The sequence below is a fragment of the Mustela erminea genome, chromosome 4, assembly GCF_009829155.1.
Source record: "Mustela erminea isolate mMusErm1 chromosome 4, mMusErm1.Pri, whole genome shotgun sequence".
NCBI classification, from domain to species: domain Eukaryota; kingdom Metazoa; phylum Chordata; class Mammalia; order Carnivora; family Mustelidae; genus Mustela; species Mustela erminea.
Genome location: NC_045617.1, coordinates 115,048,090 through 115,071,091, shown reverse-complemented (window position 1 = coordinate 115,071,091; position 23,002 = coordinate 115,048,090). Strand labels below are relative to the sequence as shown.

The 23,002-nt window shown below is 38.7% G+C and overlaps 1 protein-coding gene across 2 annotated transcripts in view; it reads left to right on the top strand.

Annotated features, from left to right (window-relative positions):
* Window positions 1–23,002, top strand: part of SLC17A5 (solute carrier family 17 member 5) — a 50,413-nt gene that overhangs the window by 15,284 nt on the left and 12,127 nt on the right. For both annotated transcript variants that reach the window (XM_032340476.1, XM_032340477.1), the window contains exons 6-9: window positions 427–545; window positions 5,235–5,393; window positions 10,842–10,974; window positions 12,085–12,232. In XM_032340476.1, coding sequence (XP_032196367.1) covers window positions 427–545; window positions 5,235–5,393; window positions 10,842–10,974; window positions 12,085–12,232 — 559 coding nt within the window. The remainder of the gene's footprint in view (window positions 1–426; window positions 546–5,234; window positions 5,394–10,841; window positions 10,975–12,084; window positions 12,233–23,002) is intronic.

The window sequence follows — 23,002 nt, the reverse complement described above, 5'->3', positions numbered from 1 at the left end:
TTATTCAGTCTCGGGGCCTTTCATTTCGCAATCTCATTAGCAGGATGCTACATGTTTTTAATAAATTAGATTGCCCATGTAGACATTTCATGCAGAAAATACATCTGCATTTTAAACAAAAAACAAATCAATGAGTGAAAACAGGTATCTGTAGAAATAATAGATTGTGAAAATTTATTTTTCAAAATGTTTGTCTGGTAGACTCTGATAAGCAGAGTCATGTGCTTAAAGTTCTTCTATTCAAAACTTATAGGAAATAATACAAATAGCAAGTATCCCATTAGGAAATTATGAGTGGAACTTGAAATCAACACCAAGCTGAAACCAGTTTTACTTTGATAATTAATGATTACATAATTTTTTCAAGACATGTAAAAATTGATGTGGGTGCATTCTAATTTTATTTAACTTATTTTCCGTTTTCAGGTATAGTTGGCATCGTTTGGTTTATTTTATGGATCTTTTTCGTTAGCGAAACGCCAGAAACTCACAAGACCATCTCCCGCCATGAAAAAGAATATATTCTTTCATCATTAAAAAATCAGGTATGGACTCTGGCACATTTTTTTTTGTTGTTTTATTTATTTATTTGGGAGACAGAGAGAGAGCACAAGCTGGATGAGAGGCAGAGAGATAAGCAGACTCCCTGCAGAGGAGGGAACCCAATGGAGGACTCTGGGATCATGACCTTAGCCGAAGGCAGACACTTAACCAGCTGAGCCACCCAGGTGCCCTATTTTTGCATGTTTTAAAACAATTTCAGAACTTTTTTTTTCTTCAGAAGTGAGGTACCAATTTTTAAACAGATATTTCTATTGTGCATGTTCTGGGCAAAGTAGAGACCAGGCAAATGAAATAGATGAAGTATTGGTTTGTTTTATTTGAGAAATTTCAATCTTTTAAGATTAAGTTCATGAAAGATTACTTTTATAAGTCACTTCAATTTCTTTTTTTTAAGTAATCTCTACATCCAGTGTGGGACTCAAACCCACACCCTGAGGTCAAGGGTTGCATGCTCTACGAACTGAGCCTGCCAGGTGTCGCATAAGTTGCTCTAAACCTTCTAGAATAATGATTATCTGTGCGTCTTGAGTTTGTCTTCTTAATTAATAGAAAATAGAATGTTAGTTATTAGAAAACCAGCGTTTTTTATCTGCATTTTATTTATTTTTCTCTTTTCTTTTCTCCCCTCTTCCAACCCCTTATCTATATTTTAAATGAGTGTGATATAATAAGGAAAACAGCACATTTGTTATGACATACAGTATGATATATACTTACCTGTTTGCTCCTCTAGAGTAGATCCTTGGAAAAGAATTATATGTTATTAAAGCTAGATTTTTATCACTTAATCAAGCACAATAGTATATCAGAAATAAAAATCTGTCATAATTTAATACAGTAAGTCTTCAAGTCATGGAAATAAAATATTTGTCTTTGGAGGGAATAAAAGAACATAAAAAATCAGGAAAAATTAAAATGTATTCAGTCTTCTTTAGCATTTTAATGCCTTTATTGTGACTTTATTCGTTTAAGAACAAAATATTTTATATTAAAACTTTTCTTGGGGCACCTGGGTGGCTCAGTGGGTTAAGTCTCTGCCTTCGGCTCAGGCCATGATCTCGGGGTTGAGGGATCGAGCCCCGCATCGGGCTCTCTGCTCTACAGGGAACCTGCTTCCCCCTCTCTCTGCCTGCCTCTCTGCCTACTTGTGATGTGTCTCTCTCTCTCTCTCTCTCTGTGTCAAATAAATAAATAAAATCTTAAAAAAAAATAAAAAACTTTTCTTACCCATTAAGTTGTTATTATTGATATTTTCAGTTTTTATATATAGTGTAACCAGGCAGCAATTAAATATTGACTCATTCACCTTTCTTTCTAAGTTTTTAAATTTTTCTACAAATGCCTCTACAAGCTGCTGAACTTTAAGGAATATAGCGCCTCTTGGTCTTCAGGTTGGCAAAAACTCAGAAAAAAAATCACAATATAGTATAAAGTTGCTTTATTCACTTGGTATCCTCTGTGATGTTGATCAGATGAGTGACCGACTTTACCCCTAAGGGACAGATAAAAATAATGTAATGCATTGTGAGATCTTGCCATATGAAACTTGATACGTCTTGTCACATTTTCTCAGCATTGATGGTAACAGCTTATTTATTTCATTACTTCATTTCTATCACTATTTTTATGGACTTATGAAACCTTTTAGTTTATTTAGATTTTTAAAAATTTATTTATTTATTTATTTGACAGACAGAGATCACAAGTAGGCAGAGAGGCTGGAAGAGAGAGAGCAGGGGGGAAGCAGGCTCCGCACTGCAGGGCTCAATCCCAGGACCCTGGGATCATGACCTGAGTCGAAGGCAGAGGCTTTAACACACTGATGCACCCAGAAGACCCAGTTTATTTAGATTTTTTATTTTATTTTATTTTATTTTATTTTTTTTAAGATTTTATTTATTTATTTGACAGAGAGAAAGCACAAGTAGATGGAGAGGCAGGCAGAGAGAGAGAGAGAGAGAGGGAAGCAGGCTCCCTGCTGAGCAGAGAGCCCGATGTGGGACTCGATCCCAGGACCCCGAGATCATGACCTGAGCCGAAGGCAGCGGCTTAACCCACTGAGCCACCCAGGCACCCTATTTAGATTTTTTAAAAAGCTTGCTTTCTCTACCTCGATATGTATCTAAAGCTATCCCTTATCCAAACTTAAGGTTAATTTGTTTTTCCATATACTTCAGAAAATGGAATACTCAGAAGCTAAAGGAGTTAGGAGGATTATGTTTCATAGAATTCCAAACTGCATTCTTAAGCCAGATGATGTTGTGATTAAAAATGTCATAAGATAAAGGTGCCTGGCTGGCTCAGTTGGTAGAGTATGAGACTCTTGATCTCAGGGCTGTGAGTTTGAGCCCACATAGGGCAGAGAATTTACTTAAAAAAAAAAAAAAGTCATAAAATAATGATGTGTTACATGAAGCTCCACCGAAATCTTAAGAATCTAAGAATCTAAAATCTAAGAAATGTGCAGCATCCGCTGAACTTCATTCATTCTTTAAACATTTTTTTTTTGAGAATTACCATGTCCTAGGTTCTTTGTCAGGTACTGAGGAGTTAAAAATTAATACAAGAAAGAAAATGAGGGGTGCCTGAGTGGCTTAGTCGTTAAGTATCTGCCTTCAGCTCTGGTCATGATCCCATAGTCCTGGGATTGAGCCCCATATCCGGCTCCCTGCTCTGTGGGAAGCCTGCTTCCCCCTCTCCCACTCCCCCTGCTTGTGTTCCCTCTCTGGCTGTGTGTGTCTCTCTCTGTGTCAAAGAAATAAATAAAATCTTAAAAAAAAAAAAAAAAGAAAGAAAGAAAATGAACAAGGCATGGTTCCTGGGGTACCTGTGATCTCCAGAGAGAGACAGACATGTGTGCACATAATTTCAATATGATATATGCTACTGTATCAAAATAAAAGTTCCCTCTCCTCCTCTTCCCCCAAATCACCTACATCTTTGATACATAGTGAAAAACACAAGAGTGTATCTACCAAGTCAGATAAAAAGTCCCTAGGGGAAAAAAGGCACAAGAAGATTAATAATAGTTCTTCCTCTCTTTAAAATAATCGTGAACCCTGGAGGCAGAAACATAGATTGCTGTATTAGCTTTTGAGAAGGAAACCACAGAGCTTTAGTGTATAGGAAATGTAATAATATGATGCTCCAGGCCACTGGATTCATGTTTCTTAATCATGCATCACTCAAAAGGTGGGGGTTAACACTCAATATACGTATATTTATTCATGGTTATCTACAGGTACTACTGTACTTAAATGTATTATAAAACATGTCTAAAAATAGACTTTTTGAAGAGTGAATAAAATAAAATAAACTGTGTACATGAATTTGGAATTTCAATGGGAAAAACTTTTATTACTTAAAAATTGGTAATAATAATTTTTAATGGGAGTAGTGTTGACTGTGTTGTATCTGATGAGCCTACTGTGACTTTGCTGCGTGCGGCAGCTGACAAAGGACTGAAGAGGACAATTGTCAGTTCTGCTGTTGTCTTAGTGTTCCTGTGAGCCTATGTTATTAGAATTCTCTTCCATGACTTTCTGTTAGAATCTTTTGAAGACAGTGTCAGTTTTGTAGATTTGTTTTCATTAAAACTGGTTAAAAAAATCCATAAACCCACTTAAAAAGGTGGGGGTAAACTGTACTGTGTTGTAGTTGTGAAGGCAAGCCGACAAGTGAGGACACCATCAACCCCTTTGAACCGGGGAGATGATACAGTATATGACGTATGACATACTCCAGGGCCAACCTAGTTATTAAATATTAATGGTGTTTAGTTTCTCTTCTTTAGAATAAAAGTGAGTATAGATAGATGTTCTAAAATGGGGATGCCTTCAGCTCAGGTCATGATCCTAGGATCCTGGGATCTAGTGCCCCATCAGGCTCCTTGCTCAGCGGGGAACCTCTTCTCTCTGCCTGCCGTTGTGCTGTTTCTCTCTCTGACAAATAAAGAAAATCTTAAAAAAAAAAGTTCTGAAATGTTCTTCCATACAGCAAGGGGTCATCTTACATCCCCCTCAGGTGCTTACACCCTACTTCAAAGACCATTTCTCCAGATGCCGCTTAAACAAACATTCTATTGCAACCTTCTTATAAGACATTGGAATTGAGTAAAGATTGGATGGTGAAATAGGAATTCTAATAGGACTTGCAGTCTCATTCCTTTGTTATGTCAACCTCTGAATTTTATTATGAAACTATTCTCTATTTTATAGATGGAGAAATTAATACTGCAAGTGAGTTCTGACATTCATAAAGAGTTATAAGATTACATTCCTGTTTTTTCTTTCAACCTGAATCATGGACAGCTCTATTGCTGTTTAATATTTTGAAAGAGCTGATTTAAAACTCTGGAATTTACTGGGTCATCTGAGTGACTCAGTCAGTTAAGTGTCCAAGTCTTAATTTCAGCTCAGGTCATGATCTCAGGGTTGTAAGATCTTCCCCGCATCAGGCTAGATGTCTGCTTCTCTGTCTCAATCTCTCCCCCTTCTCCTTCTTGTGCTCTCTCTCTCTCTCTCTCTAAAATAAATAAATCTTTACCCCCTCCAAGAAAAGCTTCTGGAACTTACTAATCAAGGCTGGTAATGTGTTCCAGATGGAATTTTGGCTGATAAAGTATGCATATAAACATAACATATACTAATAGTGCCTGTTATTTTTTTCAGCTTTCTTCACAGAAGTCAGTGCCATGGACATCCATGCTAAGATCATTGCCTCTTTGGGCTATTGTAGTTGCACATTTTTCTTACAATTGGACCTTTTATACTTTATTGACGTTATTGCCTACTTACATGAAGGAGATCCTAAGGTTCAATGTTCAAGAGGTAAGAAAAAGTAATGATCTCTTTCTGATATAAAGAATACTTTTTTAAAAAGATTTTATTAATTTATTTGACAGAGAAAGCGAGAGAGGGAATAGAAGCACGGGGAGTGGGAGAGGGAGAAGCAGACTCCTCGCCGAGCCCAGAGCCTGATGTGGGGCTCAATCCCAGGACTCCAGGATCATGACCTGAGCCTAAGGCAGACGTTTAACAATTGAGCCCAAAAATACAGTTTTAAACTGCACACAGAATTTGTTTTTACCCATTTAAAAGCCAGCTATTTTGTATCTTCCATTTTACACTCACCTACTGAATCCAGAGACTGCTCTTTTTGCTTCACAGTTGTACCTTCTTTGTTCAATGTGTGTTCTTGATTCAAGGCATCTTTTGGCAGGTATCCCCTTAACCATAAAGGTCTTAGGAATCCCTAGTAGGTATCCCCCTTAACCATAAAGGTCTTAGGATATCAGATGACAAATTCAAGCATACCCATCATCACTTCTCCAAGGGTGGGTGGCGGCGCTCTGCTGGCAGCTGAGAGAACTTGGGAGCCATGAGTTTCCTGGGCAGAGGTTGCTCTGAGGCATTATTCATGCTCTGGCAGGCTGTAACTGCAAAGCTGTATAAGAAGGGCCTTCCTGGGATGCCTGGGTGGCTCACTCTGTTAGGGGTCTGCCTTCAGCTCAGGTCATGACCCCAGGGTCCTGGGATCAAATCCTGCATTGGGCTCCCTGCTCAGTGGGGAGTCTGCTTCCCCCTCTGCCCCTGACCCTCCTCCCCGCTTGTGTGTCCCCCAACTCTCTGTCTCAAATAAATAAATAAAATCTTTTAAAAAGGGGGCACCTGGTGGTTCAGTGGCTTAAAGCCTCTGCCTTCGGCTCAGGTCATGATCCCAGGGTGCTGGGATCAAGCCCCGAATCGGGCTTCTGCTCAGCCGGGAGCCTCCCTCCCCTGCCTCTCTGCCTACTTGTGATCTCTGTCTGTCAAATAAATAAATAAAATCATTTTTTAAAAAAATCTTAAAGAAAAACCTCCTGAAACTGCCAGTTCTTTTGAACCCATAGAATTGAGGCAGTTTCAAAAAAAGAATTGCAGTTTCTATCATAATCTCTGGGCTGGGTTTTGTCTTTTAAAGATTGAGGAAAAACCTAAAGAGAAAGAAGCAGTTTGTAAGGAAAGTTGGTGGTGTTTTGCCTTCAAAGTAAAAGACAAATCAAAGACCTAAATGTGACAGCTGAAACGATAAAACTCTTAGAAGGTATACATACTTCTTTGTGACCTTCACAACAGTTTCTTATATATAATACCAAAAGCATACGGGACCAAAGGAAAAATATATAAATTAGATTTCATCAAAATTAAAAACTTTTGTGCCTCAGAGGACACTATCAAGAATGAAAATACTGGGGCGCCTGGGTGGCTCAGTGGGTTAAGCCGCTGCCTTTGGCTCAGGTCATGATCCCAGGGTCCTGGGATGGAGCCCCGTATCAGGCTCTCTGCTCGGCCGGGAGCCTCCTTCCTTCTCTCTCTCTGCCTGCCTCTCTGCCTGCTCCTGATCTCTCTCTGTCAAATAAATAAATAAATCTTTAAAAAAAAAAAAATGAATGAAAATACACACACACACACACACACACACACACATACATACACAAGAATAAAAATCCACTAAATAGGAGAAAATATTTGTACCCCAAAATCATTTATCTTCCATTTTTATACAAAAAGATATTTTCTTTCAAAATTCAAAGAAATGTGAATGAAGTTTAAAATAATTCTCGGGTCACCTGGGTGGCTCAGTGGCTTACAGCCTCTGCCTTTGGCTCAGGTCATGAACTCAGAGTCCTGGGATGGAGCCCCGAATGAGGCTCTCTGCTCCGCGGGGAGCCTGCTTTCTCCTCTCTCTCTGCCTGCCTCTATGCCTACCTGCGATCTCTCTTTGTCAAATAAATAAATAAAATCTTAAAAAAAAAAAAAAGTTTAAAGTAATTCTCTAGTTGAATAAAAGCCCCTTTTTAAAATGAATTCCTTTTTGGGGCGCCTGGGTGGCTCAGTGGTTAAGCCTCTGCCTTCCACTCTGGTCATGTTCTCAGGGTCCTGGGATCGAGCCCCGAATCGGGCTCTCTGCTCAGCAGGGAGCCTGCTTCCCACCCCCAACCCTGCCTGCCTCTCTGCCTATTTGTGATTTCTCTCTCTCGCTGTCAAATAAATAAATAAAATCTTTTTTAAAAAATTAAAATAAAATAAAATGAATTCATTTTTAACCTTTGTTCAAAATAAAGCCTGCTTGGAAAAGTGTTATATTTAGGGGCACCTGGGTGGCTCAGTGGGTTAAAGCCTCTGCCTTCGGCTCAGGTCATGATCCCGGGGTCTTGGGATCAGGCCCTCATCGGGCTCTCTGCTCAACAGGGAGACTGCTTCCCCTCCTCTCTCTCTGCCTACTTGTGATCTCTGTCAAATAAATAAATAAAATCTTTAAAAAAAAGAAAATGCTGGGTGCCTGGGTGGCTCAGTGGGTTAAAGCCTCTGCCTTCAGCTCGGGTCATGATCCCAGGGTCCTGGGATCGAGCCCCGCATCGGGCTCTCTGCTCTGCGGGGAGCCTGCTTCCTCCTCTCTCTCTCTCTCTCTCTCTCCCTGCCTCTCTGCCTACTTGTGATCTCTGTCTGTCAAATAAATAAATAAAATCTTTAAAAAAAAAAAAATAAATAAATAAATAAAAGAAAATGTTATATTTAAAATTATAATCTCATTAATTTAAAATGTTTAAAGCTCTTGATCCTTTGTTATAAATTTTCTTTTTCATAGAAGTTTAGCTTCATTAGTTATCCTCACTTTCCTTTTTTCTTAATTTTTCCTAATTCTAATGTCCTTATTTTTTTTTAAGATTTTTTTTTTTAAGATTTTATTTATTTTTGTGAGAGAGAGCAAGCAAGAGTGGCGGCAGGGTGGGGTGGAAGGAGAAGCCGACTCCTCATTGAACAGGGAGCCTGATGTGGGAGTCGATCCCAGGGCCCTGGGATCATGACATGAGCTGAAGACAGACTCTTAACCGACTGAGCCATCCAGGCACCCAATTTTGAAGATTTATAGTAGTTTGCAGAAGGTAGTTGTAGGTTGTTAGCAGAGTTTTTAACATTTGAACCTTAAGTGGAAAATTCCAGTAACTCTGATGAATTACCAGTCTTATTCCACGAGAGAACTAGACCAAGATCAGAAAATTCTCTTCTCGGGGCGCCTGGGTGGCTCAGTGGGTTAAGCCGCTGCCTTCGGCTCAGGTCATGATCTCAGGGTCCTGGGATCGAGCCCCGCATCGGGCTCTCTGCTCAGCGGGGAGTCTGCTTCCCTCTCTCTCTCTCTCTCTCTCTCTCTGCCTGCCTCTCCATCTACTTGTGATTTCTCTCTGTAAAATAAATAAATAAATAAATAAATAAATAAATAAATAAATAAATAAATAGAAGAAAATTCACTTCTCTATTTGCTTCAGTTTATTCATGTGTAGGATTCTGCCACAAATAATGATAGATGTGATCCTATTCTGCAGAAATCTAAATAGAATAAAATTTAAAGAGGAGGGGCGCCTGGGTGGCTCAGTCATTAAGTGTCTGCCTTTGGCTCAGGTTATGATCCTAGGGTCCTGGGATTGAGCTCCCTCATCCAGCTCCCTGCTCTGCGGAAGTCTGCTTCTCCCTCTCCCTCTGCCTGTGCTTGTGTTCCCCCTGTCGCTGTTTCTCTCTCTCTCTCTCTCTCTGTGTCAAATAAATAAAATCTTTTTAAAAAAATTTTTAAGAGGATATTACTCAGCTCAATACAAGAAAGAAACAAAAATCTTAGCTATAGAAGTAGAACTGGAAGCATATAGCATCTGAATATAGAGGACCACAAACTGATGAAAAAAACTGAATCTTAAGCACACTTAAATTCTTTTTTTTTTTTTTTTAAGATTTTATTTATTTATTTGACAGATGGAGATCACAAGTAAGCAGAGAGGCAGGCAGAGAGAGAGGAGGAAGCAGGCTCCCTGCTGAGCAGAAAGCCCGAAGCGGGGCTCGATCGCAGGACCCTGAGATCATGACCTGAGCCGAAGGCAGAGGCTTTAACCCACTGAGCCACCCAGGCGCCCCAAGCACACTTAAATTCTTAAATTTAAAATATCAACAGGTTTTTTTTGGTTTGTACCATTCATCATGCTTAAATGGAATTATTACCAGATTTAAATACCACTGATAAAATATCTTTCTACCTTTTTTGTAAAACACGACCTTAGTTGTAAAATACTGAAAGGTGTATCCCTCTTTCTCAGTCTATAAAAACATTTGTTCTTAGCAAAATTAGACCATTTATTATTGGCACCCCAGGGTTATGCTGGGAAAAAAATTAATAGCAGAAGGAAATATCTTTTTTTTCCCAAGTATGTGTTTTTCATTTTATAGAATTTGTGATTTCCTAAAAAACTGACTGTCAGATCATTTCCTACAAAGCAAATAACACATTTCCATGTTAAATCGTTTCATATCTCCTGGTACTTTTTTTTTTTTTTAGGTGGGAACTTAAAGGAAAAGAAGAGGGAAAAAATAGAGGTCTGTCACCTCACTACCTGTGTCCTCTGCTCAAAGCATGTGGACATTGGACACTTGACTTAGATGGTGTGCATTCTAGAATAATTCATTAAGCAATACATTGAAATTATGTAGTTTTCTGTATCTGCATGTTACTTTGTAATAAAAATATTTGTATAGGAGTGCCTGGGTGGCTCAGTGGGTTAAAGCCTCTGCCTTCGGCTCAGGTCATGATCCCAGGGTCATGGGATCAAGCCCCACATTGAACTCTCTGCTCAGCGGGGAGCCTGCTTCCCTTCCTTTCTCTGCCTGCCTCTCTGCCTACTTGTGATCTCTGTCTGTCAAATAAATAAATAAAATCTTTTTAAAAAATCTTTTTAAAAATGTGTATAAATACAAATATAAATATGTATAATTATGTATACCATATAGCAATTTTATGTAATTTATAAATGTATTTTTAACATTTTCTATCTTTATATTTATATAAAATATAAATTATATCACTTAAAATAGAAATATAAATTTTAAAATATAAATGAGTAATTACATATAATAATTTTAAATATAAAGATATAATACATATATCATATGTAATATGTAAGTATTATGTAAATATAAACAAATAAGTAAAAACTGACCAAAAACTAGTCAATAGGGAGAATCTATAGCTAATAGATTTGTCCTCTCTTACTGAAGCTGTACCCCAGGTCCCAAAATAACATGCAAGATTACCTTGAGCAGACTGGACTGTTTAAATATCAACAGAATATTGCTATGAATCTCCTTTTTGAGTGCTGGTGGGTGTGTGTATGTGTATGTTGCTTTAGTTCTTCCTCCCCTCCGCCACCCCACCACCATCACGTAATTAGTTCTAAATCTTCTTATTCCTTCCAGAATGGGCTACTCTCTGCACTGCCTTATTTTGGCTGTTGGTTATGTATGATCCTGTCTGGTCAAGCTGCTGACAATTTAAGGGCAAAATGGAATTTTTCAACAATATGTGTCAGAAGAGTTTTTAGCCTGATAGGTAAGTGAATTGAATGAAGGTTTGTTTCAGTTTACCATTATTTACTCTGTTTATAGTGCAAGGCAAAATAAAAATGGTATTAGTCATTTATTTTGTCCACATATATGTCCACATATTTTTGTCCACATATATGATAATAATCATATGTTTCAGACTGCTTTCATAAAGGTAGATTTTAAAACTTTCTATGACAATTGCTTTATTTTTTTTTTTTAAGATCTTTGGTAAGTGGAGACCCTGGAAGTCTCTGATGGCTATACTTCAGAAATTACCCTATAAAAGGACGCTATTCAGGATAATTCTGCAAACCCCTTCTGAGCACCTACTGCTGGGAAGGTGCTGTCCTGTTCTATTGCTTACTTATTTCAACTCCCAAGAATTTTTCCTCACCTGCAAATGAAATAGATCCCATTAGATTCAATCCAATTTTCTCTTTTTTGGCTTCTGTTCACCTGCTCCGTCCAGTATGGTAGCCACTATCCATATATGGCTATTTATATTTAATTGAAACTTTAAAATAAGTTCCTTGACTGCAGTGCATACAAATACAACATTTCCATCATCACAGAGAGTTATTGGATAGGTGCTGCTGTAGAACAGAGAAATAGTGGCAACCCATTCATTAAGTCCCTTCCTGTTACACATATTTTGTGTTTAACTGCCTATAACAAAATATGTATATTTATATTAATGCTAAAATCTAGATGGAGTGTTCTTCTAACTTTATTCAACAGAATTTATCTAGTTTATCTTCTTTGGTTATATGAACTTTGAATCTTATTCTGTACCAAATATAACTTATCTCTAGAACTATATTTTTCATTCTCTTCTTGCTCTTTGTAGAACTTTAGCTGAGTCTTGGCAAGGAAGATTTAATAATATTGCATTGTAATATTTTCTTTTACATTACTTTCACATTAGTTGTATTATGTCTATATGTTTTCCAGCAGTTTTCATTTTGTCATGAAAACTGTTCAGTCTTTTATGCAGTACAGCATTTCTACAGTAGGTGGCAGTAGTGTCAAATCTCAGATTTATACTGTATTAAGGTAACCCAAGCAAATATTAATACTGGGGCTTCTTTTTCTGTTTATAACTTTTTAACTCCAGGAATGATTGGACCTGCGGTATTCCTGGTAGCCGCTGGATTTATAGGTTGTGATTATTCATTGGCCGTTGCATTCCTAACCATATCAACAACACTGGGAGGCTTTTGTTCTTCTGGATTTAGCATCAACCATCTGGATATTGCTCCTTCGTGAGTACTAATATAAAAATTGGCTATGATTGACTTTAAATTCTTTTTTAATTGTGGTTAAGTACATTTAACATGAAATACACCATTTTAGCCATTTTTAAGTGTACAGTTCTATGGCACTAACTACAATCCATCTCTAGAACTTTGTCATCTTCCCAAGCTGAAACTGTTCCCATTAAACACTAACTCCCCACTCCTAACCTCCCCACCATCCCTGGCAACCTCCATTCTACTTTCTTCCTCTACAAATTTAACTACTCTAGGAATGACTTTAAATTCTTAAACAAGAGGCATCTGGATGGCACAATCAGTTGAGCATCCACTCAGTTTCGGCTCAGGAGGTGATCTCAGGGTCATGGGATGGAGCCCCACATCAGTTCCGCACTCAGCACAGAGTTGGCTTAAGAGTCTCTCCTTCCCCCTCCCCTGCTCCCCACTCCATTCTCATTCTCTCTCAAATAAATAAAATGGCTTTAAAAAAGAATAAAAACAAATTTTTTTTAAGATATTATTATTTATTTATTTGACAGAGAGAAATCACAAGTAGATGGAGAGGCAGGCAGAGAGAGAGAGGGAGGAGGAAGCAGGCTCCCTGCTGAGCAGAGAGCCCAATGCGGGACTCGATCCCAGGACCCTGAGATCATGACCTGAGCCGAAGGCAGCGGCTTAACCCACTGAGCCACCCAGGCTCCCCTAAAAACAAATTTTTAAACAAGATTTCAGTTTATATAGTAATTAACACATGAAATTCTTTTTAAATTTAAAATTTTAACTGTCATCACCTCTATACACAGTTTCCAACAAAAACATTACACATAACACGTGATAACTTGTGTCTGTCTACCCAGCTAGAGTGGGAACTCTCAGGGCAGATGCTGTCTTACCATCCCCAAGGCTTATGGGCTTGGCACATGGTGGGCATTTAGTTGGATGGATGAATTGCCCAAGACCAAACCAAGTTATTTGTCCAATTATTATCTTACCTATATGCAAATATATTTGTCTAGCACTTGATAGCTTATAAATCACTTTCACAAACATTACCTCATTTTATCCTTAAAGCATTCCTAATGAGGGGCGCCTGGGTGGCTCAGTGGATTAAGCCGCTGCCTTCGGCTCAGGTCACGATCCCAGTGTCCTGGGATCGAGCCCCGCATCGGGCTCTCTGCTCAGCAGGGAGCCTGCTTCCTCCTCTCTCTCTCTGCCTGCCTCTCTGCCTACTTGTGATCTCTCTCTCTGTCAAATAAAATAAATAAAATCTTTAAAAAAAAAAAAAAAAGCATTCCTAATGAGATATGTATTCTTAACTCATTTTATAACTAAAGATTCAGAGCAGTTAAGTGATTTTCTTACATCACATAGTTAATAAATGATAGAGCCCAAACTTGAACCTAAACTTCTTACCTTTAAGTCCAGAATTCTTTTTACAGCTCCTTCTCTGGAAATATTCTTTGGGCCACATACTTCTAGGATTCATTTGTGCCAGTCGACTAGGTAGAGGAGGGGCCATGTAAATATTTTAGCCCAGAAGATTTGATGTTGATGTGCTTAATTTGTAATGGATATGAATTTATTTTTGGAGAAAATATCGGTGGTCCTGTACCATGTTTACCCTTTCCCAAATTCTTTTCCCAAATTGACTACCATAGAATTTTCTGATTCTTATTAATCCTCAGTCTCCCGCCCCTTCAATAAGTACCTTAAGTAAGAAGTCAGAGAAGTTGGGGCACCTGGGTGGCTCAGTGGGTTAAAGCCTCTGCCTTCAGCTCAGGTCATGCTCTCAGGGTTCTGGGATCGAGCCCCGCATCAGGCTCTCTGCTTAGCAGGGAGCCTGCTTCCCTTCCTCTCTCTGCCTGGCTCTCTGCCTACTTGTGATCTCTGTCAAATAAGTAAATAAAATCTTTAAAAAAGAAGAAGAAGAAGTCAGAGAAGTTTCCATAGATCAGACTATAAGTGTGCCCAGCTCCCTGCTGAATCCTGTCTGCCACTTTACCGCGCCTACTAAAGGTTCATTCTCAGCCCCTGTGGCAGTGCTGTTTCCTCTCCACCCCTCTGCACCCTTCTCAGTTCACACCCTAGCTCTTCATTAGGCCTTTCCAGACCATTAATGCCTACTTTCTTCTCTTCTTCTTCTCAGTGCATTCCAGTTATAATTTTATGCTAGATGCATTTATATTCACTGCCTTACCTTGATTTGTAATTATTTTAAATGCAACTTTCTTTCTTATCTCCCCAATTTGGATGTAAACTCATCAGACTAAGACAGGCTATACATTCATATCACAGCTTTTGCACAAGGAGAGGCACACCCAGTCCATACTTGTTGAGTGGTTGATTTATATAACCATACCAAGGAATTAGGAACTACATATACTATATGTAGTGCTACATATACCCTTAACAGTGGGGAACCACGGAAGAAAATCAGCAACACTTAGGCACTGGACCAAGAAACCATTTGATATAAAAAGTAACCTAAGCAAAAGCTCTGGAACTATAAGCACAGAGAGCACAGGGGCCAAGTCCACCTTTTTGATCCCAGCCATACCAGAACCTGGCCCTGTGCTCAATCAAGGGCATGAATGGAAGAATGAAAACAGCCTTTCACATTTAGCACCATGTTAAAACTCTTTCTTAAAAATTATTTAGGTATTGATTTCATTGTATGTCAACACTTTTCTTTAATGCTCTTTCTTTAGTATTATATAATAAAATCAATTTTTATATTCTCTATTAAATTTAAATACAGACTCCACAACCAACATGGAAAATCCTCCACATCATGGTCCCAATTTACCTTTGTAATTTTATTTCTCTCTCCCCTGCCTCGTCTAATTTATACTTCGCCCCAGGTGAACTAAACTACTCTTTATTCTCAAAAAGTATCCCCCAAGAGACACACACACATCACACACACACGTTCTTTTCCACCTTTGGCCCTATGCTCATGCCTGTCTATATACCTGGAATGCTTGCACTCTGGATTTTTCTCATGTCTTGTAGTGATTAGATTCAGATAATGTATTCCTGACCAGATTCACTGGCCTGTGACCTCAGGGAATCACATTCAGAAGCCCCTGGTAATACTGATTTTGATCACCCAGTCAAGATGTTGTAGTTTCTCTAATAACTACTTACTTTTTCCCCCTTCAACAAGGCGTCTCTGGAAAGATGCTTGGAGATCATGCAAACATCCTTCTCATCACCCTCCTCACCAGCTTAGATTTAGTACCCATTGTTGATCCACACCAAACCAGTTTTACCATGTGGCTTCAAAAACGTGGTATTTCCACCCTATCTTTCCCTCCACATATAATCAGTTGGCGTTCTTTTGTAAGGAAGATTTTCCCTCGTCCTCCACTTTTTTATCTATCATCAGCGTGGACTCAAAGATTCCTAATTTATTTGATGAGTTATAATCCGTTATTGTCCGTATCTGTTTTTATGCTCACATTATCTCAGATTTAGCTATAGGTGTCCCTCCGAGCTGGGTCTTAGAGCCGATCGACATTGCCCACACCCCTTCACCATCCCGCACCCTGCTTCGTCTTTGACCACTTTATTGATGAAACAACTAGATGTTCCAAATTCATTTTGTATCTTCCCTGCCTTGAAATACCTTGGGATCAGCGATTTCTCCTAGGAATGCTGGTTCCTTTCGGTGAAGAGTGCTGTTTAGAAACCAAGGCCCTGGCAAGAGATCATATGCTTTCATTACTAAGTTAGATTGCCTCTCCTAAGCAGGTGTTAGTTACTACTTAGAAATCACTCAAAGCATTGACTTTATTTGTAAATAAACAAAGGTTTATTTACAAATAGAACACAAAAGGGGCACCTGGGTGGCTCAGTGGGTTAAAGCCTCTGCTCCGGCTCAGGTCATGATCCTAGGGTCCTGGGACTGAGCCCCAAATTGGCTCTCTGCTCAGTGGGGAGCCTGCTTCCTCCTTTCTCTCTGCTCAGTGGGGAGCCTGCTTCCTCCTTTCTCTCTCTGCCTGCCTCTCTGCCACTTGTGATCTCTGTCAAATAAATAAATAATCTTTAAAAAAAATCTTTAGATAATCTTTAAAAAAAATAGAACACAAAAGTCTGTGATTTTATCAAATTATTTCTTTTACATCTTTTGTATGCTGAATAGCACATAGTAAGCCTTGTTTTTTATTTTCTTATCTTTGGGATGTTGAAGTGATCCTTCAATCCTTCATAGAATTATCAAGGTACCAGCAGAGACTTGTAAATCTCTCTAGAGTGAATTGTAAGGATGCCTTCCTCCACAAAGTAGCAAAAGATGACAGCTTTAAATGTACACTACTTTTATTATGATGTTATTATTTCTTAATTCTAGTTTAGTTGTTTAGTTATCTGCTTATTTCCGTAATCATAACTGTTAATTAGAGCAATGTATGGGTTAAAGCTGAGTTCACATATCAGCTACATTATATGTATTTATGAGACTGACGCGCTACCTACTGCGCTAACGAGGCACCTCATTATATGTATTTAAATAGCTCTAAAAAGTATCTAGGGGCCCCTGGCTGGCTCAGTAGAGTATGTGACTCTTGATCTCTTGGGGTCATGAGTTCAAGCGCCACATAGGGCATAGAGCTTACATAAATAAATAAATAAATAAATATTAAAAGTATCTGCATAATAGTGAATTCCACAGGGTACTATGTAAATTTATATTGACAATAATATTGAGATTGAGGTTAGAAATACAATATTTTCTGAGATTAGGAATAAAAGGAAATAGTATATCTAAATAAGATTTTACTTATAAAGATATTTTATCCTCTCAACTTCTCTACTTCATACCCAAAATAATTAATAGACATATTTTAATATTTAGCCATACTTTATGGATATTATGTTATTTATTTACTTTTTTATATATCAATTTACTTTCACATAATTCTTTCATGGAATTAACTACATTAACAATATGTGACTGCATATTACTTTATCTCACTGATTTATACCTTGCTAATCTAATCACATACTTGGGATAGAAGGACCCTCAAAATTTAGAATTCTAACAAAAGTTAAACTGCATAAGCCTATGGAGCCTGTCATTCTTTTATACGGTTTGGATCTGGCAGTTGTTTATTTAACTAACAATGGTAACTACTTGCCTTAGACAGTAATGTTTTTGTTGGTAATTAGAAATTTGTAAGAACAATAATTGGTTATATACTGACTAAATAGCCACCCATTTTACAGAGAAAGTGGTACCTTCTTGAGTTAATTATTGTCATAGTATTTCATATATTTAAAATCAATTTAAACTTTCAGAACCAGAAATAGATGTGATTAATTATTAAACCCATTAGTTACAGTCTTGGCAGTGTTTAAATTCTGAAGTTCAAACATCTCTTGTATAGTTTCATGTGATTTTTATTTTTAAACTAGAAGATTACATTAATCCCACTTAAATATAAAATGTTTCATTTTTTTTAATGTAATGGTGAATTACATTTTTAAAGTATAAGGATCTGATAATCAGAATAGTAAAAATATTACACTGTATGTAAAAAGTCTATTGTGATTAAAAAAAAAAGAAAAGAAAACTCTAAATATGTCTTATCCTATCTAGGAATGTAATATTTCACATCCCAAAATTGATCATGCATGAAAGTTGTTGGGTTTTTTCTTTAATTTTTTTTTATTTGACAGAGAGATCACAAGTAGGCAGAGAGGCTCTCAGAGAGGGGTGGGGGAAGCAGGCTCCCTGCTGAGCAGAGAGCGTGATGCGGGGCTCCATCCCAGGACCCTGGGATCATGACCTGAGCCAAAGGCAGAGGCTTTAACCCACTGAACCACCCATGCACCCCCATGCATGAAAGTTTTATTACAATGCCTGGCACATAGAGGGTGCTCAGTAAACATTTGTTGAAGGAATAATCTCTGGTTTTATCATGAGACCAAATGTCTAATGTTGAATTGTTTACAATATACCAAAGTCTTTCGTCAAAAAAAAAATCAAAACAGAGGGAAGAATTTTTCTGTAACTTACAAGCTAGGAAATGCTTATTGAGTATACTTATTGGTGAGTTAAGAAGTGAAAAAGTTTAGGGGCATCTGAGTGGCTCAGTCAGTTAACCGTCTGCCTTTAGCTCAGGTCATGATTGCAGGGTCCTGGGATGGAGCCCCATAGGGCTTTCTGCTCGGCAGGGGATCTGTTTCTCCCTCTGTACCTCCCCCAGCTCCTCTTCTTGCTCACTCTCTTTCACTCTCTTTCAAGTAAATAAACGAAATCTTTAAAAAAAAAAAAAAAAGTAGTTTAACGTAATGATGAAAGAAAGGAAGAATTTGAAAAGCAAATTAACTTCAAGAAAACTTTGCTCAATTTAGTGATAATTAGATCTGATACAGGGGCAGCTGGGTGGCTCAGTGTCAAGCATCCGCCTTTGGCTTGGGTCATGATCCCAGGGTCATGGGATCCCTATGTAGGGCTCTGTGCTCAGCGGGGAGCCTGCTTCTCCCTCTGCCTCTACCCACTCATGCTTGCGCACACTCTCTCTCAAGTGCTTAAAATCTTTAAAAAAAAAAAAAAAAAAAAAGGAAAGGAAAAAAATATCTGAATCAGATACAAACACAACAGGGGCGCCTGGGTGGCTCAGTTGGTTAAGCATCTGCCTTCAGCTCAGGTCATGATCCCAGGACCCCGGGATTGAGTCCCGTGTCGGGTTCCCTGCTCCACAAGAAGTCTGATTCTCCCTCTCTCTCCTTCCCTCTCTCTCTCTCTGTCTCTCATGAATTTAAAAAAAAAAAAAAATCCGATACAAACAGAACAGAAATAAGAGCCCCTTGAAACTGAGGGAATAAAGAAATGAGATGTCATTTCTGAGGGACAGAGAATAGAAGAAGCCTAACCAAATTGCTGCACAGTGACGTGAGGCATGTATTTGAGATTTATAAAGTAGGAACAAAGACTGATTACCCAAGAAAGGATTCAAAGAAATAGCAAATAATTAAAGAACTGAAATATGTTCTTTAATGCTACTGATTAGAGAAGGAATCTGGAAGGGATTTCTCTTGAAGTGAGTTAAACAAAATGACATTGTTCCATTATGTAGTTTATAGAATCATAGAAAGTGAGAACTAGGACGGATTTACAGTAACTCATTCCTTGCTACTCCAAGTGTGGCCCACAGCCCAGGAGCATTGGTGTTACGCGGGAGCTTGTGCAAAGTACAGAAATCTCAGGCCTGACCCCAGCCTTGCTGAACTGGGAACTGCATGTTAAGGTCCTTAAGTGATTCTTGTGCATCTTCAGCTGCAAGGCCCTGGTCTAGTCAAGTCCTGTCCCTCCTACAACAGACATGTCTGTTGAGCTCACTCTCCATGACACTACAAAAAATAACACCCAGCTCCTGTGTGCAACGAGATCAGTCTAGTTCAGGAAAAAAGCAGTAAAAAAATAAATAACTGTAAGATATTATGATAAGTCAGTCTTCCGACATATATTTATCAAATACCTGCCAATTACCAGCCATAAAAGACACAGCTCTGGCCTGTGAAGATTTTAGTCTAGGATGGTAGAAATGAAAGGCTCACACAGATAAAAAAAAAAAAAACTTTCTGAAGAAAAAACGAGAGAATACAAGAGAGAGATATAATGTGGATGAAGGAGTAAAGGAAGGTCTGTCTGAGGAAATGACATTTAAGCTAAAGTCTAAGGAATGTGTTAAGTTAGCCACCCCTCGGGCAAATAATATATGTTAATAAAAATAATTAATTAAAAAAAAAAAGTTAGCCAGGCACAGGCATCTGGGTGACCCAGTTGGTTAAGCAACTGACTTTGGCTCAAGTCATGATCCTGGATTCCCAGGATCAAGTAACGCATCTGGCTCCCCTCCCAACAGTAGTCTGCTTCTCCTTCTGACCCTCCCTCATCTTGTGCTCTCTCTCATTCTCTTTCTCTCAAATAAATAAATAAAATCTTTTTAAAAATTATTTTAAAAGTAATAAGTTAGCCAGGCAAAAAGGGAATAGTGTTCCTGAGAGAAGAATTTATATGAGTAGGAAGAGAAATCAGTGTGTGTCTTAGTCTACTCAGGCTGCCAGAACAAAATACCACAGACTAGGTGGCTTAAACAACAGAAATTTATTTTCTCACAGTTCAACGTCCAAGATCAATGTGCCAGCATGTTTAGTTTCTTGTCAGAACTACCTGGTTTGCAGATGGGCTGCTTTTTGCTATATGCGCCCATGGCGCTTCCCTCATGTGTCTGAAGGCATGCTCACATGTGTGCAGAGAGAGAAAGAGCTCCAGTGTCTCTCATTCTTCCTATAAGGGCACCCATACAATAGATGGGACTCGACAATAGATTAGACCTGAAGAGTAAGGAGAGATCAAACGTGATGATTTCCAGGCATTCTGTATCTGCAGCTGGATAGATGGATGTGCCACTTATTGGAACTGGGATACCTGAAGGAGGAAGAGTCTTGGAGGAAAATAAACATTTCAGACATGTTAAATTTTAGATATTTGTGAAAACATCTAGAAAATAGTAGTTAAAGGCAGTAGGATTTATGGATCTGGATCTCAGCATTTGGATTGGAAATGAAAAATAAGGAATAATAATACACATTTTAAAACATTGAAAGACAAAAATTGCCTTGGGAGAGAGTGACAAGTGATCCCTGGACTGGATCTTGGCAAACAAAGAAAGAGGGAAATAACTAGAAAAGGAAACTAAAAAGGAGCAACAGGGAAGATAGAAGGAAAATTAAGAATGTGTTGTCAAGAAAGCCAAGATCGGGGCGCCTGGGTGGCTCAGTGGGTTAAAGCCTCTGCCTTTGGCTCAGGTCATGATCTCAAGGTCCTGGGATTGAGCCCCGCATTGGGCTCTCTGCTCAGCGGGGAGCCTGCTTCCTCCTCTCTCTCTGCCTGCCTCTCTGCCTACTTGGGATCTCTGTCTGTCAAATAAATAAATAAATCTTAAAAAAAAAAAAAAAAGAAAGAAAGAAAGCCAAGATCATCCAATCTTCAAGAATGGGCTCTGGATAAGAGATAAAGATTTAGATCTACAACATCTAAAGATTCAGATGTAAATCTAATAAAAGATTTAGATCTACAACACATGAGTTGTAGATAAAGCCATGGAATTGGATAAAAAACACTCAGGAAATGATGAAAATCTTGGGAATTCATCAAGAGAAAGAACCTGATGCAAGAGTAACTGAGAAGAAGGAACAGGAGAAAGAGAAGGAAAATAAGTAGAGACTGGAATTCCCAACGGGAGGGCTTGATTAACAGTGTCAGATGCCACAGAGAAGCCAAGTAAAGCAAGAATGAAAGTGTTCCTCTCCAGATGGAGAAGTTCATTAAACATATTGGTGAAAAGGCTTCTGTAGAACAAGGAGAAGGACGCTAAGCTGCAGTGACGTAAGGAATGAATGGAAAGATAAGGAAGTGAAGACCATCAGGATAAAGCAGTGATCTCAAAAGTGTGATCCTTAGCCTGTCCACATCAAAATCATCAGGAGTGCTTCTTTTTTTTTTTTTTTTAAAGATTTTATTTATTTATTTGACAGAGAGAGATCACAAGTAGACAGACAGGCAGGCAGAGAGAGAGAAGGAAGCAGGCTCCCTGCTGAGCACAGAGGCTGATGCAGGACTCGATCCCAGGACCCTGAGATCATGACCTGAGCCAAAGGCAGCGGCTTAACCCACTGAGCCACCCAGGCGCCCCATCAGGAGTGCTTCTTAACAATAAAGCAGAATCACGGATCACAGGGCTAGGGAAAGAATCTATCTGCATTTTGCCGCTCCTCCTGGTGGTTTTCATGGACTTTAAAAATTTGAGAACCACTGCCAATAAACAACTGTTTCAAAACTATAAACTATGAAGGGAAGGAGAAAAAAACTAAAGAGAGACACATATTGATGGAAGATTGACTGGGTTTTGTTTGTTTGTTTGTTTGTTTGTTTGTTTAAGGTGAAACAGACCCAGGTTGTAAATGCAGTGAGAAAAGAAGTCCAATAAACAAGGAAAGGTTAAAGCTGAAAGGAAGAAGTGACAACTAGTGGTTGGTAGATGTCAGGAAGGGATGAAACTCAGAGTCCAGGTAGAGGGATTACCTTCCAAATAAGAAGAAATGGAAGGTAGTAAGGTGGGTTCAGTTAAAGAAAAGTTCTGAGTTGAGTGAGATGAGAACATGGGAATCGTAGTGACTCAAAATATGTCCACACATTCTTCAACACTTCTCCCTTTGGAAGATGGAGCCTATTTCCCCTTCTCTTGGGTGTAGGCTGGATTTAGTGACTTGTTTCTAGTGAATGTGGTAAAAGTAGTGATATGTGACTAGGTCATTAAAAGGCATCACAACAGCTTCCTTGCTCTCTGTCTCTCTCAGATGACTCATCTATCATGTAGGGAGGACACATAGGAGCTCTGCGGCAAGGCCAACTTGGGGAGAACCAAGGCCATCGCTAGCAGCCACATGAATGAGCTTAGAAGAGGGTAATGCAGCTCCAGCCAACATGACTGAAACCTCATGAGAAAATCCAACCCAGAACCACCCAGCTAAACCACTTCGACATTCCTGACCCACAGAAACTGTGAGAGGATAAATATTTGTTGTCCTCAGCTGCAAGGTTTGAAGTAATTTATAGTGTAGCAGTAGATAACTAGTTGAAAAATCTTAACTGTCAGTCTTTGATTTCTTTGTGACATGGGACTCAAGTTCATTGCTGAGACTAAGAAAGAAGATAGGTGAAGAAGAAAGATTTGAGAATCATAAAAGTTCAAACTAGCTACCGGGGAA